The sequence below is a fragment of the Astatotilapia calliptera genome, chromosome 20 (genome assembly GCF_900246225.1).
Source record: "Astatotilapia calliptera chromosome 20, fAstCal1.2, whole genome shotgun sequence".
Lineage (NCBI taxonomy): Eukaryota > Metazoa > Chordata > Actinopteri > Cichliformes > Cichlidae > Astatotilapia > Astatotilapia calliptera.
The window spans coordinates 11,237,526-11,254,201 of record NC_039321.1 but is presented as its reverse complement, the minus strand read 5'-3'; the positions used below and the strand labels follow the sequence as shown (position 1 = coordinate 11,254,201).

The window sequence follows — 16,676 nt, the reverse complement described above, 5'->3', positions numbered from 1 at the left end:
GACTGATTTTTGCCCCCTGCCCCAAGTGGTCATTAGAAATACTGCGGGCCAACGTGGAGTTTGATGAAGTACAGCAGCCTTGTTTGGAAGTAGCAGACGACTTCAGTTTCATCACTGCTTTGCTTGAGTCTGTGTTTGCGTCTATTGTCTTGATTTTGCCACAGAATGAAGTTAAAAGCAACATTTGAAGGTTGAATATGTCGTAAACCTCATCAAACCTCCACTGAGCAGAGAGAGAGGAGTCTGCGGCTAACATATACTGTATACACACATCTGTGTAACGCCGCTGTGTGCACACACTAATGAATGTTTACATCAAATGCTGTAAGACTGAGTGGGCGTTAAGTGCACATTCCTGTGTAGTTCAGTGCTTGTAGCTCATCTTTTCCTTTTTAAGGTTTTCATAGTAATTACGGATATCTCCAAAGCTGCCCTGAAACCACATCAGCACACACAAAGAAATCAGAAGGTGAAACTAGAAGAACGCCGTGTTTCAGTGATGCTGAAAGCGTCCTCTGCACTGGAAGAGCTCAGCTTTGTTTTACCTGACAGAAGCTCTGTGTATATTATTTGTTTCATCATCATTATGGCCACGGTACACTTTTAATTAACTTGTTCTGGTTGGAGCGCGCTGAGCTGCTTCTTTTGCTCATTTGATTCTGTCAATCCTGTAATTAGAGATTAGAAGGATAAAACCAACGAGTCTCACGTTTGTTTATTTTGTCTTTCCAGCACATAAACAGCAGAAGCTTCTAGTTTCACATCCAACTCTTACTCATATCTTCAAAATAACTCGAGTCATACTGAAAGCGAGGGACATGCCAGATGACGCTTTGTTGTAGTGATCAATCCCCAGCTGTGGACTACTTTCTTTATTTGCTTTATCTAGAGGTTTTGGATAGCACGGGGGCAAAGGAAGGGCAACAGGGAAGTAGGGTGGCACATCCTACTTCAGTGAAGATCCCCAATATGTAAATTCAGCAAACTAAATATCCACTTTAACACTATTTATTGTATCAGTATCTCCAATAATTAGTATTTTAAGGACATAAAAGTTGGGGGCAGCCGGGGCACGGGGAACGGGTGGATCTACAGCAAGGGGTTGCCCCCCCATAGCTCCGCCCCACCAAAAGTCCAGGTTTCTAGGTGGAGTCTTTTACAGTAGCTTTAAATTCACAGATAAAAATAATTCTTATGTATCTTTATATTAAATGGCTTTTATAAAGTGTTGCGCAGTCCCACTGACCTCCTACACGACAGGCCACATTTGGACTGTTTAGTGGTTCAGAAGCACTTTATCCTTGAATGTTTAAACCAGCTTCACAATCATCAATTCAAATTTCATTAGAGAATCCACACAAACATGCAGACGACAGGGTGAAGCACGTCTCTGAAGAATACAAAGCAGAGGTCTTATGGAGCGTCACGGTTTGAAACTACAGCTCAGTTGGCGGTGCCAAACAACACGGTAGAAGCACACATGTAAGATTGTTGTAGTCTGCATTGAGGACATTTAATGGTAAAGACATGGACAGCCACGTTATTAAGCAGCCCATCTTAACTGCAGTTTGATTCTCCACAGTCTCTTTTTCCTTCACAACTTTCTTTGATGGTAAAAGGACACTTTATTTTTCTTCTCTACTGGAACACACAGATAGTAGGAACTATCAACACATGAATCCAGACATATGTGTATTTCCACTTTACAACACCAAGGTTTAGACCGAGGTATTCTTGCAGTCTCCTTGTGAACTGCACTGAATCCATCGGTCAGAATTGAAAACAAAAAAGGCACTGAGTGCAAATAATAGCTGTTTGCTAACAAGGCACCAAAAACAGGAAGCAAGGTCGTTCTATCTGGACAAACAACTTTATTTGTGGTAATGCATCTATACACTGTACATTCAGTCACTGTAGTATATAAGCATAGCTATTTTCAAACATAATCTCATAAAGTCCTTTCCTTTACAATATATCTGTATCGTTAGAGAAGGGAACAGTGGCGCTGGAAGAGAAAGGCATGAAGAATCAAGAAAATAAAGGAAATAGATGAATAAGCCAAGCCTCTTTTCATACTGTATGTGTGGCATTAATACATGGGAGCGCTCGCCTCTTACATAAAAATATTTCTAGTACTGTATATAGTATTAGCAGCAGCACAGGGCTAAAAAGATACATGAGGATGAAGGGAAAAGAATCAGCACGGTGATATAGTAGGTGTAGCTGTGTGCGACCTGTACTGCAGGTCAGCTGATCCCAAACACACTGTTAAAAATTCATGAGTGGTGAAAAAAGTCATGTCATATAAAGACTACAGTAAAAAAAAAAAAAAAAAGAAGATTAAATTCTCTTATGCATGAACTGTTTTTGAAACATCTCAGTTAAAACACAAAGTTAAAAAAAACAAACTCCCCACCAGCTATTGTAAGAAAAGAGTTTTTGAAAAAGGAAACACCATGTACATATATTATTACAATATCGTAAATGAAAAAATATTTACATTTGTAAATTCTTATTCAACTCTTCACACTGGCTAGTATACTAATGTGGACTGTTATTGCTGCTTTGCTGCCGTCGTTTAGCAAAATGGTTCTTTAGAAAATAAAATGTGTTTTTAAACGTCAGGAGGACAAAAAGCCAAATGTCATTGTCTCCTTCTTTTGTAGAAAACCACAAGCACTGTAAGGCCATTAGCTATTTCGTAAAAACAACTACAAAATGTACCAATTTCAGCTCTGCCAAACCCAGAGTAACAATTTGCCAAAGCAGGTGGCTTTTTTGCCACAGCGTGCACATAATTGATTTCAAGTACGGGGCGAGGAAAGCAATCGTTCAGAAAAACGCCCAAAGCTTTTTAGGATTGTGAAGTTTGTTCGTTGCGCTGAAAGGGAAACATGAGTAAACTGGTGGATTCTCAGAATACTGATATAAAGAGCTGCAGAGCGAGGGCGGGGCTTGATGTGACACCCCTCCCTCTGACAGCTTCAGCATTACCTGTCCTGCTCTGGAAACCTTTGGCCCTCCTTCAGGCACTTTAGGTTTTCCAGCATTGATTAGTTTTTTTCTTTGTGTGAAGTTTGATTTTCTCTTAAGAACAACATACACGTGTTGCTTTTTTTTAATAACATTTCTAAATAAGACAAATTGTTTGATATTGCATAACACAATAAAACCCTTACATGTACAGTATCAATGCCCAATAACTGACTATAAGTATGGCAAACGCTGTCAAATTTCATGCATAAAGAAAATTAGTTTTCTATTAAAAATGTGAACAGAACTGTTAGTTTGAAGTATTCTTCTTTAGAAAGTAAAAACTTCAACACAACAGACAAATAATAAAATATTTTCACATTTAAAACAACATCAATAATTAAAGGAAAACTAGCATCAACACAATGTACATTCTGATTGTATTGCATCCACAGTGTGGCGGCTGATTCACAGCCTCCGGCTTCTGAATACAACGTTTGTTCGTGCTCCTGTTGTCAGACTGGAGAGTGTGCTGCTGCCCAACGCCGGCTTCCTGCTTATTTACAATACTTTCCTAATGAAAACAGAGCAGCAATATTCTTTTGAAAATGCATATAATCAACAAAATGCTATATGGTAGGAGTCGCGTATAAGATGATGCTTTCAAAGAAAGATTGCTGAAAATAGTGGGAGTACGATGGGGGAGGGGCTGTTTTCACCTCATGACAAAGTGCGATTCATTATTGTAAAGTTTAAAAAAAGAAAGGTATATTTATATGTACATACTTTAATTCAAATGAACACTTTGTGGTTACGGACAAGACCAACCACCCAGCCCACTGCGACGGCACGAAAACATCTGGAGTGTGTTACAGACTTCAGGACTCAAACACTCAAATAAAATGCGACTTGTATGTGAGTGTATGCAGAGCATCCAATAAAAGAGCTCGTTTAAAAACTCGTCACCAAGTGACTGGTAGGGATCATCTTTGAGGCTTCATTTGAAATGGAAAATGTGCCTGATGAACACAAAGCCAAACCTAATCTTTCATGTTAAAATCATTTGCCATGTTTTCATATCCTATCGTGTTTGGGGAGTCGCCCCAATGGGCTGCGATGGCTCCCTGACAAACCCCCGCAGCACATTGGGAAGTCCATTTGTTCATTTTTCCCTCCAATAGCACAGAAAAACAGAAAAACGCTCTTTGTGTACTCTACATATCGCTATGTAATCTCTTAAATAGCTTATAATGTCTTCAGACTCCTATGGTTCATCGTGGCAGGAGGCGCTGGTGGAGGCCTTCCCTCCTGGCCACGTCATTGTAACACCTCCCAGCAGGTGCACACGTTGATGTTATATTGTTATGAGTTTATATCACAGTCCTACAGCCTCTCCTTGTGTCCTTGTGAAGGAAAATCCAGGCACAGCCGCACTCAGCACTACAGAGCCGTTCACTGTGCTCCAGTTTTCAGTTCTACGAGTTCAGAGGTGCAAAAGTCAGTGCTTCAGAAAATGCATGCTTCCAGTCATTCCTCTACGGTACCACTAGACTTTTCATGCACAAGGACAACGCTCCTCCATTCTTCTCTGTGTCTCCATTTGAAGTCTTACGTTTTGTGTTCAGTAAACTGAGGGGCAAGCACAGGAACAGTGGTGTGATGCGGGTGACCTGTGGGACTCGTGGGGTGGCGATCATGGTGGCAAATGGAAAAGGTTCAGCTGTAAGGCTGGCTGCTTGGTTAGTTGTCACCAGTGGGAATGTCCTTGGGTGTCCCGTCTCTTTTACTGTTTGATTTGCTGCTGTAGCTCCTTCACCATCCTCTCCAGGTGCTCCCGAGCTTCTCGCTCGTGCAGCAAGTCGGCTCGAAGCTGCTCACGGTCGGCCTCGGCATGCTGCAGCTTCATCTGGAGGTCCTCGATCTGCAAAACGCAAGGGCACAAATCAGCTGGGACTGTACAGCAGAGGAGAGCAGAACGGTCTGGAGTCAAAAGCACCGACCTCACTCTACACAACTCAGACTAACTGGGCTCATGTACTCAAAAAAACTATAAGAATACACTGTAAAAATGTTGTTTCAGGGCTAAAGAATGAACGACCTGGAAGTTTCCTGCGTTTCCTCAAACAGCCACTTGGCAGTGGCTCCAAGTGGGAGTCAATGTTAAAACGAGCGAGGCTTACAGCCAATGCTTTAACAAGTTTGTTCAAACTGTAACAAAGCTAAAAGTGATGCAGAATAAAGGGCGGCTTAATTTTGACACAGGTGTGTAGCGTTGGTACTCAAAGACACCCAAAGGAGTCAGTTGGTTTGAATCTTGCTTTTCACAAGCAGAGCTGACGTCGCCTCCCTGGAATATTGATCCTATATTCAGGAAGTGAGAAGTTTCTCTCTGCAGGTTACATCCTGTCACCAGGTGCTTGCTCATAGAATACGAATGCAGTGAACTGCCAATCTCTGAAAGATGAACTGAAACAACAACAGTGGCTGTCCCTCTTTTATCTGTGCTCTTTAAAGCAAACATCCTGATCTTTTGGCTCACAGGGATTACACACGGGATTTGAAAGCTGAATCATCACCTGTGCAGAATACTTTGCACGGAGTCGCCCAGCCTCACAGCCTTTATCACAGACCCTCAGCTGTCGGGCTTGCTCTAGCTCCCGCTTCAGGCGGATCCTTGACTCGTTGGCTTCCTTCATCTTCTTCTCACTCTCAGCTCGCAGACGCTCAATTTCCTTCCTGAGGTTGCGCTTTGCCTCAGTCGCCTCCCGCAGCTTTTCCTTCTTGGCCACCCGCAAGAACTCCAACTCCTTCAAAGTAGAGAACACCACAGCCGGGGGTTAGCAGCCTCTTACCATTCACGCTCAAACTCAGAGTTACGGCTGGTCCTGGGTCTGCTTAGCATTCTGTCCTAAAGCAGAATATGTTGTCTTTGAATGTCTCAAATGTTACAGTCTTTCTGTTTGTCTTCCAAACAGGCACGTTTTTCAATAAAAGGAATGAACTAAACTATGTCCGTAGACATGGATGCGTCACTGAGAGAAACTCGGAGTGCCCACAGAGCTTAAACAACATCTTAAATGAGCATCGTAGGAACGTGACCCGCCCCGCTGCCTGTCACAGTCCTGTCTCTGAACTGCTCACACTTCAGTGTCAGTGTTTACACTAAGCCAGTTCAGCTGACAGAGTCTGGGTTTACTTCCTCTAAATCTCTAAGAGAGAGTCAGTCTGTGCCGTGGCAACACGCCCATCGCCTTCTCATGGGAAACGAGCAGCTGGGACTAACTTATCTGTCATCAAGCTTTGTTGGTTCCTACAGTGACAACTAAAAGTCCATCCCCATCACAGCCTGTATTTCACAGAGACTTGAAATGAAAACAAAGCTATGAGGATGAACTGAGCTAAACACAGGAGGAAGGAGAGCAGAGGCTCTGCTGCTGGTTTAGCTTGTGGGGGACATGGATATGCACTAAGCTCTAATGGAAAGTGAAAGTAGACTGGCGTCTGGCTGCTTTTCTTTCTCTGCATGCATCTTGTGTTGCTCACCCACACCGGCTCTGTTCTGTCAAAAATGGTCCAAAAATAAAAATGGAAGTCTGGCCTTTCCCTTTGCAGCAACATCCGCTGCCACTGTTATCATTTGCCAACTCATGCTAAGCTTTGTGGGGAACGACAGTGACTTCTACTAAAGCTCAGTGAATCTCCTGTGTGTGCACACTCTGTGGAGTGTAGAGCTTTTGTTAAGGACGGCTAAAACAAGCCAAAACACAAGTCATAGTGATAAATTTAAATCTACGGCCCCTGTAGGGTAGTCCACTTCATGTCACACAATGCAAATGTGTTAGTTCCCATTTACCTATGCTTCCACTCTTTACCTTGGCACTTTGTATTTAATGCAAATACACAAAAGTTAGGATAATACTCATGTTGCCTTCCAACAAGGATTACCTGCTGAAGGCTTCGTTTCGCCTGCAGGGCCGATCCCAACTTCTCCTCCTGCTTCACCCTCATCTTAACTATTTCGTGCAGAAACCTCTCCTTCGACTCCTTGGAATCCAGCCCACTGTCCAGCGCCTGCCTCAGGCTCTCCAGCTCTGACTCCAGGCCCGACTCTGAAGAGGTGACAGGGGCTGGTGCTGCCACCGATGTGGCTGCCGGTGCCGTGCTTTCGGCTGACGCGATAGTGCAGATGGGACCTTGGACACCGGGCGAGCTCAAGTCTTTGGCTGAGCTGCTGGATGAGGTAAAAGATGGCGACGACAGGGAGGACATGGACGAAACAGCTGTTGGAAAAGGCCATGGAGATGAGAGAGGATGAAACGATCACCTGACCGGGGCTACATGTATTTAGCCAAACAATGAAACAACCTTTACACATCTGATTATCGTTAAAGCGTTCGTTTCTTACCTTCGTCGCGGCTCTCCACCTCGATCTCCACCTCAGAGTCCTTGTCATCCTGAGGCAGCGGAGGTTTGCAGGCTGCTGAGGAAGCAGGCCGAGGGATTTCATGTGCTGTGGACTGGAGCTCCTCGGTAGCTCTCCTCTTGCGAGGCCTGGTGTTGGGGTGTGCGCCCTCACCTGGAGGTTCGCTTCCACTTGGGTAGGAAGTGCTGGGTATCGATGGGGACAGAGGCCCTACCTTGCCTAGTGGTAGCGGAGTGAGGGCGACGTTGGGGGCCACTGCATTCTCTAGGGTCTTGTAATTGTAGAAGCTAAAACGAAACCAGACCAGCATGACGCGTGTTGCTTTACATACAATAATCTAAATCCAGGTTACGCGATTATCAAGACAGAGATCCAATAGTACGGATTGTTACTGCTGTGTTACACAGTCCAATCTGAACAGCCTCAGCAGCCAAACGCGTTGGGAAACAGTCAAAGCGCCCGCAGCTCTTTCCTCCCACTTCAGGAGAAACTGGGCCAGATCATCTGTGATATTTTGCAGACTGCGCTGGCAGCACTGTGCCAAGTGGGTGCCCACGGCATGAGTGTGTCAAATGTGTGTGAATGGTAGAGTGTGGGAAGCTGTGGAACAGTCAGACTTGACCCCTGTGACACCAGCCCACCCAGACAAGTGAGAGAGCACTCCTCTGGGTGGGAGCTCCACATACCCAGCTAAGTGAAGCAACTGCCATCCTCATGAGCAGCAGCTTCCCTTAGACCGCACAGCTACTGAACTCAGGTTTATAATGGACTTGGTGCTGTTCTCACCTGTCTCTCAGCAGAGCCAGCGGGTTACTGGAGGGCTCCTTATCACCCGCAGAGATGTGGGGGGACCAGGGTCTGAAAGCTGAGGGCCTCTGCCTGGACTGAATGCAGTTCAGCCCCTGGAGAACAAAAGTGATTCAAGTTAGTGAGGAAATTACACCGAGCCACAGAGTTTAGGGTTAACAAGGACAGAGATGGCTAATCAGATTACTTTTTTCAAGTAATAAGTAAAGTAAGGGATTACTATTGCAAAAACGGTAATTAGATTACCGTTACTTTCCCATAGGAACGCTGCGTTACTAAAACCGTGATTTTTTGTGAGAGTGTCTCATGACAGTGACGTAAGCGAGTGCGACGTTCGTGACAACAGCTGTGTGCAGATCAACAGTGGATCACATATCGATTGTGGGAGAGAGTATGAGCGTGCAGCGTTTAAAGCGTGGAAGTACTGACCTTACTTTGACTTTGATTCCATAAAAAGTGACAAAAACATTAGCGTCCGTTGTGCGTGGGAAGAAAACTTCTTTTTACAGCGAAAAAACCCCTAAACTTCCGAGCAAGCACCGAGTGCGCAACGACGTAATGGGAAATTCACAGAGAAACTCGAGGATTCTTCCACTGACCACTGCGGCACACCTGCACCAGGGCAAACCTCCGCCTACCCTGCTCCTGCTTTACAGGTGAAAATAGAGCAACAGGACTGCTGAGTCTTTGATTTTATTTATTTTCTGCTGTGTTTTACTTGCATCTATTTGAAAGACTGAGTGTAAACAGAAAAAATATTTTATTTTATGTGCTGGAATGTGCAGAAAATAGGTTTAAATGTTAAACTAATTTCTTCCAGTCAGATAATGTTGCATGTAATTAAATTTTTTAAAAGATTAAAACTAATAAAACAAGTTTTAAAAAGAGACTTTTCCATTTGATTACATTTTGCATGATGGATTATGCAGAAAAAGTAGAATTGGGCTGAAAGATCTATCGCTTTATCACCTATTCAGGTTGTAAATCGTGTTTTTAAAAAGTAACTAAGTAACTAAGTAATTAATACTTTTGAAAATAAGTAATCAGTAAAGTAACAAGATTACTTTTTGGGGGAAGTAATCAGTAATTACTTGACCAACACTGAACAAGGACATTCCCATTGGTCACAACTACTAACCATTAAAAAACTACATAAAATGTATTCATTTTTACTATCAGCTCACAGGAAAAGTCGATAAGCGTGTGAATATTAACATAAACATCTTTATAACTTGGCCATAACAACAATATGCAGTGAAGAAACTGTTCCCTGTTGTGATCATGTAAACTCCTGCTCACAGTCCCAGGTCCACTGCTACAACAAGAACAGGAGCCCACTTACACTATGAACCTTCTCTGGCTGTGGGTGAGGACGACGGCTTTTTGTTTCTACTTCATGGTATTTAATATGATTTTTTCTTACTAGTATTGGTTTACTATAATAATGGACTCTGATATGTTGGAGAAGAGAAAGAAAAGATAAACACACAAAGAAAAATCGGTCGCAGTGTTGACAGGTTTGTGTCGCAGCGATCTCTGCTCTCTGAGAATCTCCATGAACCTCGAACACTGTAGAAACTCCTCTGAGGTCAAACCTCCAAACTGGGAGGTGAAATTACACCAGTGGACTGTTCAGCAGTCGTGACAGCAGTTTGGCACTCATCAGTTAATGAGATTTTATTTACTTCTGAAAAATCATAACTTTATTAGGACTTATTAACTTTACCATGTTACAGCTGCAAGTTACTGTAAATGTTTTAGGATGTTCAAAGAAAAAGAACAAATATTTGTTTGCACAAGGTTAATATTCCCAAAATTTCATTTTGACATAATGTAAATATGAAACATGGATATTAGACAGGTGTCACTGGTATCAGAACATTTCCCTCCTGTTCTTATGGTGAAAGCTGCCGTTTATTCTGGGTACAAAGAGTAGAATGAGTCACTTCAGTTGTTGGTGTAAATGTGTTACTGTGTTGGACACACTGGACATGGGTCAGTACAACCAAGCGTCACTCAGCACGTGGCCACCATTAGCACTGCATGCCAAATCTAAAGATAGTGCTGTGTGTCCTGATTTCACATGTTTTTGCATATTTGTCAGTTACGTGTTTCACATCGTCACACAAATGTCAGTAGTAGAAAAAGACGACTGAGGTGAATACAACATTTTGACTTTTGATTTGATTCATTAAGAGAAAAACGGCTATCCAACCCTGAACTCTCAGTTCTTTCTTTAGATTGTGACACAAAGTCATTTCTGAGGCTCCACAGTGAGAGCCTGCATCCACACATGTGGAAAACTTGGAAGAGTACTGGACCTTCCGAGGAGAGGAAAGAGCACATCATCGACTCAGAAAAGAAAGGGGAACAACATCTGAACAAGTGCAGGCCTAATTTGCCTCAGGCTGCATTCATGATTCAACAATGAGAAAGAGACCTGTGGAAAACTGTCACCAGTGGGAGCGCTGTGAGGCAAAGCCATGCCTGAATAAAAAGAAGAAAAAGGCCAGTTTCAGGTGAACCTCAAGCACACTGAAGTCATGCAGTAGGTCAATACTCCACAAGACACCAGCAGGTCGAGGCTCCCAAAATGAAGTGTGGATCTGAAGTCAAAGAGCACACTTCACTCTGAATTTAAACTTCATACTCGAAAACTGTCCGATGTGGCTGACTTAAAGCACTTCTGCACAGTTACTGCAAACATTTGAGGTTTCGTCATATAGACCAGGAAGTTTGGAGAGCAGAATGAAAACTGGACTTTTTCTCCACTCTGGTTATGTGTCTGATATAAAAATGAGCTTGATGATCTGAAACAGATAAATGACAAATCTGCGAAAGAAAGCAAACCGTTCATCTTCACATGACATCACGTGTCATGTCGTGCATCATGATCACCAACATGTTCTCCTGATTTGACACTGACCTTGTTGGGAGTTGGCAAGGACTGCAGCCAGTCGTGCTGCTTCGCTCTGTCGGCCAGCGGAGTTTGTGATGAGAGGTCGTCATGTTTAGACCTTTTCATCGGGATGGGATCGGACACCTGAGAACAGAAGAAGGTGTGTTTAAGTGAACTGAGCAGCCTGTACTGGGGAGTGCCAGCAGGGGTCTCCGATGGCTGAAGTTAAATGTAGGTGTGCCGCTTACTCTTCGTGTGTCGTTCTATTTCTGGCAAAGGTCACACACACACCTCACAGTCCGCTTTATGGCAATGTGTCACAGAGTAACCAATGTGAGGGCATGTGCTCAGAGGCAGCCAAGAGAGTGAGTGTGTGTGTGTGTGTGTGTGTGTGTGTGTGTGTGTGTGTGTGTGTGTGTGTGTGTGTGTGTGTGTGTGTGTGTGTGTGTGTGTGTGTGTGTGCGCCATCCATATACACACACGCATGTGTGTATTTATATCCTTGTGGGGACATCTCATTGACATAATGCTTTCCCTAGCTGCTTACCCTAACCATCAAAAATGGAGGCCTAACCCTGACCCTAACCTAATTGTAACCCTGACACTAAAACCACATTTTGAGTCTCAAAAATGCCTTCAAACTCATGGAGACGGGATTTTGGTCCCCACAAGGGCTGTTTGTCCCCACAAGTATAGCAAACTACCAATTTTTGGTCTCCATGAAGATGTTAATACCCTCCCACTCACACATTCATTGGTATGAGTGTGTGCCATCGATATACCCGTACAGACAGACAAGCAGGGGTTTGTTTCTTTTCCTCCCCGTTATGCTGACTTTGTGGCTATGACCTCAGCCTCTCTAGGCTGTGACTGTCACTAGTACACACACACACACACACACACACACACACACACACACACACACACACACACACACACACCGAGTGATTACAGTGACTGAACAGATTGCATTCAGCTAGACTTTAAATATGATAAAGACTGTTTTAATTGCAGAGTATTTACTCAGTAGCAGCCACAGCTCCAGGAGCCATAGACTGCCCGGCCCTGTGGCCCTGTGGCCTCGAGGTTCCTGACACTGAGGTTGGTGAAACCGTTTTCATGACTGACCTACTGTCACACTAAGCAGGCTTAAAGTAGGGGTCACGGACAGTGTGCTCCACTTCATGGCTCTGCACAGGACATGGAGGAAGCCTATTTTATTCTTAGTGACTGCTGAACTTAGTCCTGGACTTTGTTGAGGTCACGGCTTGGACTGGAGGTCACATGTAGCCAGGTTTGCCTCGGCTCCGTCAAACCATTAACATTTATGCATAGCTTAAATGTTTTGGCAGGCACCTAAAATAAAATGTATGGATCTCAAAATCCTTATCATCGGAGATAGATGCACTCTCTCACTGTGGTTTTCTCTGTGAGGACTTCTCTTGAGAATCAGCGATGTGAGCAGGAGTAGCACTATCTTTACACCATCACACAGAGCAGCCCTGCGTGATGTCAACAGGTGGTCATTTGTAATGGGCTGGACGCTGCTTCTGTCGACTGTTGGCAGTGTGTCACGTCTGCCACATGTCTGTGTAATCAGAGCTGCTCTCGTAGGAAAGTGGCTAGACGATCAAATACCACTGAGGTCTGCCGATGTGACAGCTGGCCTCGATCTGCCTGACGTAAGACTTCGTGACTTTCCATAGCAGCGTCACAGCATTGAAGCAGCCTTCATTATCTGGTCTGCTGGTGTAAGGGAACTGTTATCTGGAGGCTCGGGTCTCAGAGGAACACAGTTGTGGTTCCTTTAAATGAGAAACCACGCTCAGCGCTCAGCTTGTTTAAAGACGTCTTTTCTATAAGTGTCTCAAAGGTACAGCAAGCACCAACGTACAGTCAGGTTTTGTATTCCTATTGTTTGCTAAGCTCTTTGATAGAGAACCTTAAACTATCTAACAGAGAGTGATTCATGGCATCATTACACTGACTGTTAATATATCAACTGCAAATTTAAGCATTTTTAATTAAAAAAATGGGTCCAAATAGCTTTTTTTTTTTTAAACTAGGCTTTGCTCTGGTGTAAAAAACAAATATATTCACACACATTTATCACCTTTTTACCGCCTTAGCACTTCAATCAGCACAACTATAGCTTCAATTTTTCCATTAATTCTAACTAATATTTTTATCTGCTGTCATTTTGCTGTCAGTTGTAAACCTGTCCTTCCATGTGCTTCTATGGAGAGCATCGAGTAGGAGCCCAGAACAGAGCTCCATGAGAACAAACACAGAACGAGGAGGAGATACAAGAACCTGTGGCCAGGTGAGGGTAGTTAAAGTAGCAGAGATGAGCAAGTGTAGGCTGGGACTGATGTCATTAAATATGGCACGACTCAGCAAACATGTGGGTAAGCACCCTGAACCAGCTCTGACACTTTGTGTCCACTCATATATTTAATACTATGTTACCTTTCAAACAGGCTTCCACAGTATACTGGAGTCCCACACTCACACAATAATAAGGACATTACCATTTTTCATAGAAGGTAAACAAACACAAAAACCCCTATAATAGCGCACAAGAGTCTTGGTCGCTATGATTGTGGGTTATCAAGAGATCAAGACGTGTCCTAGATTTGACTGCAGCCGAGCAGCCAGAGGCAAGCGGCTAGAGCCTGCAGCTGAGAGGGAGAGGGGGAGAGGGGGGTGGCAGACAGCTCTGGCTCTGGGCAAAGTCTCCGTGCCACGTGCCAGTCCTTGTCTCGTGGATTAACAGTTGCCAACACCGCGGTCTCCATACGGTCCTGGTAATCACGGGCACACGGGAGGAACAGGGTCAACAAAGCCGGCAGCTGAGCCTGCGTGCTTCAGCGATGCAGAAATCTGAATGTCTCGTTGATTGAACAACGGGAGGCAAAGAGTCAGGAAATTCCTGTTTGAGGCATGTCAGTGGGACTGGTTCTCAGTCCAAAAGTGAGCACCGGTGTAATCTTTACTACTGTGTCTGACGTCACGGTGTGTGTCATTGTCTTGCTTTCTTCATGAGGAATAAGTCTCTAAACCAGCGATGCCTGTCGAAGCGCAGACCCAACAACTACACCAACCCTACCCCCCTAACCCTATTATAGTTTGATTTCTGACATCATCTTTATACGTGAGAGTAAACGTTATCGAAACGCTTGTGTGGGATGAATGACGAGTCTTCGAGCAAACACCGAGACCTTGACCGAGATGTGAGCAACACACATCTTGTTTATTGGAAACTTCACAGTCCTCTCCAGATAAGACGCTGTGCTCAACAGGGTGCTGTAAGTCAGAGTTCAAAGACGTGCCAAAGTATGCAAGCGTGCACACACACTTGTGCACCTTGCAGCAAACCCACTCCCTTTATGATCCGGCGTGGATTCCACAGCAGACAGGATGTCACACTTCTAAGATAAGACTTTGTGATTAAGCAGGGCGTGTTAGACGTGTCGAAAGTGCACCGTCTATGTACTGCCTTCCAGTGCTTGTATTATCTAGGCACAGGCCTTACTGCGATATCGAGAGGGTGGCAGTGGCTCTTATTGAAAGTCAGATATGATTTTATTAGGAGAGCTGCAGAGTGGTGTACAGGCCGGGATCTGTCAGATGTGCCTCGCACGGGAATCGCACAAAGGATCGAGTCACGGAGCAGCATATGTTGAAAAGGTCTGTCCGTAGCATGTGTCTGGCAGAGCCGTGGTGGGTGTGTATCTCTGTTAGGAGTGTTTGCGGCAGAGACAGGAAGGGTGGAGTGAGAGCAGTCTTCTCAGTTTAAGTCTGTCTGAAAATCCTCAGTTTCACTTCCTGTGTCTGCAGGCCATCGCCGTTTGTCTCTATGAATAGAATCTTTTTGTCAGACTTTTGTGTGTAAACCATTTTTACACATATATGGAGAAGAAAATCCTGAAAAGAGCATGACCACGAGGTTACCACCGAATCCCCCGCACCACGAGCGCTGTGCAAAGACATTCAGTTCTTTAAAAACGTACATAAGTCTTGCAAAGACAAACGGGGAAGTGAAACTTTTAACAAGACTGACACTGCTACACTCTCACTGCACTGACCTTTAAACGGTTAAATAACATATATACTTGTGAAGCTGGACACAATCTGAGATGGAAAAGGAACGCTAGAGCAAGATCCCAGTGTTGATGAAAGCTGTGCTTTCTTATTGTGTTGTACTCACAAACACAGAATCAGTCTGACTACAGAAACATGTTCAGTTTGTTTTAATCATTCCCTGCATGCTCCGATACACCGTCAAGACGAGCAACACTAGCCGATCCTGTCTGCTGACGTCTGCTGAAAACCATGACTGAACACGGCGGACGCACACGCTCTTTCTTGACAGCCCACTGTCACCACCACATTGTTTCCTTTGCTGCCACTCCCTCCTCTTGCTCGTCTTCCCCTGAACCTCCACCCACCTACCCAGCTCTTTTCGTCTATCTGTCTGAGAGCGTTTCCTGTGTCATAGATTACAGGATGTCCTCTACAAACAAGTTAGATTCCAGCTGCAGAGAAAAGCGAGCAAAACAGAGCCTCGCAGAAACATACTTGCAGCACAGCCTCACAGAACCTGACAGCTGGCTTCAACTAAACGGTTACATTAAAAAGAAAACGTCACTGAGTGGTTTTTTTTGACTCATACACAAACATTAGTGCAGGCATTAAACTGTGCTGAATGTTGTGCGTTTCCTTGGAAAATCAATTTCCTTTTGTGATTTCTGTTTTGACTGTGTATCAGGTGGTCAGACCGCAGATGAATCAGAGGCAAACAGCTTGCACGAGTAAGGAACCAAAACAGGTCACCTAACCCAAAATCCACCACATGCCAGGCTGACATGAAAGGGGCAAATAACTCTGCTTCTCCTTCGCTCAGGAGCCGCACCCTGCCTGTGACCTGACTTTGGCCTCGCTGCATGTCTTGCTAAGGGGCCCGCTGCAGTGGAAAGGGAGGGGCTCTTCCTGAAGACAAAGCGGGAGCTTAGCTGCCTTTGTACATGAGAAGCCACAAAACCCAACATATGCTGGGGAAACAAACAGGTGTGAGACAACATGCTCCATTTTTGATGCAAATAAAAAGGACGGACCCTGATGCTCTGGGATCAGTTCATTGGCTCTGGATGAACAAACAATCTCACTAAGTGGCTTTTATTCAAGAGATATGTGAAGGTGAACTCTGTGTGCAGACTGTGTGTGTGTGTGTGTGTGTGTGTGTGTGTGTGTGTGTGTGTGTGTGTGTGTGTGTTTCAGTGTGCGTGTGTGCGCGTGTGTGGTGTGCGTGTGTGCGCACACGCTGAGCTTCAGTTTTGGTTGGTAGTTCGACCCACCATCACCTCCTTGGCCGACAGGTCACAGAGAACAATCGTGCCTCTGTCCTCTATGGAGTAAACAGAAACACACTTTACATAATTACAGCACTGCATCAGATCACTCTTATTATTCAAGACTTCCCAGTGTGCTGGGGTGCAGTTTTCAACATGAACTGGTTTGCTGACTCCACTTGAAATGGCCTCATCTAATATTCACTTTGATGTGGTGCAAAGT

The 16,676-nt window shown here is 44.4% G+C and overlaps 1 protein-coding gene across 1 annotated transcript in view; it reads right to left on the bottom strand.

The window, feature by feature from the left end:
- Positions 1-1,851: 1,851 nt before the first annotated feature.
- Positions 1,852-16,676, bottom strand: part of skia (v-ski avian sarcoma viral oncogene homolog a) — a 64,454-nt gene continuing 49,629 nt past the window's right edge. The window contains exons 2-7 of the mRNA XM_026155304.1: positions 11,130-11,246; positions 8,183-8,298; positions 7,379-7,683; positions 6,919-7,253; positions 5,550-5,780; positions 1,852-4,894 (exon numbers count right to left, since the gene is read on the bottom strand). Of these exons, the coding sequence (XP_026011089.1) occupies positions 4,757-4,894; positions 5,550-5,780; positions 6,919-7,253; positions 7,379-7,683; positions 8,183-8,298; positions 11,130-11,246 (1,242 nt within the window). The 3' untranslated portion in view covers positions 1,852-4,756. The remainder of the gene's footprint in view (positions 4,895-5,549; positions 5,781-6,918; positions 7,254-7,378; positions 7,684-8,182; positions 8,299-11,129; positions 11,247-16,676) is intronic.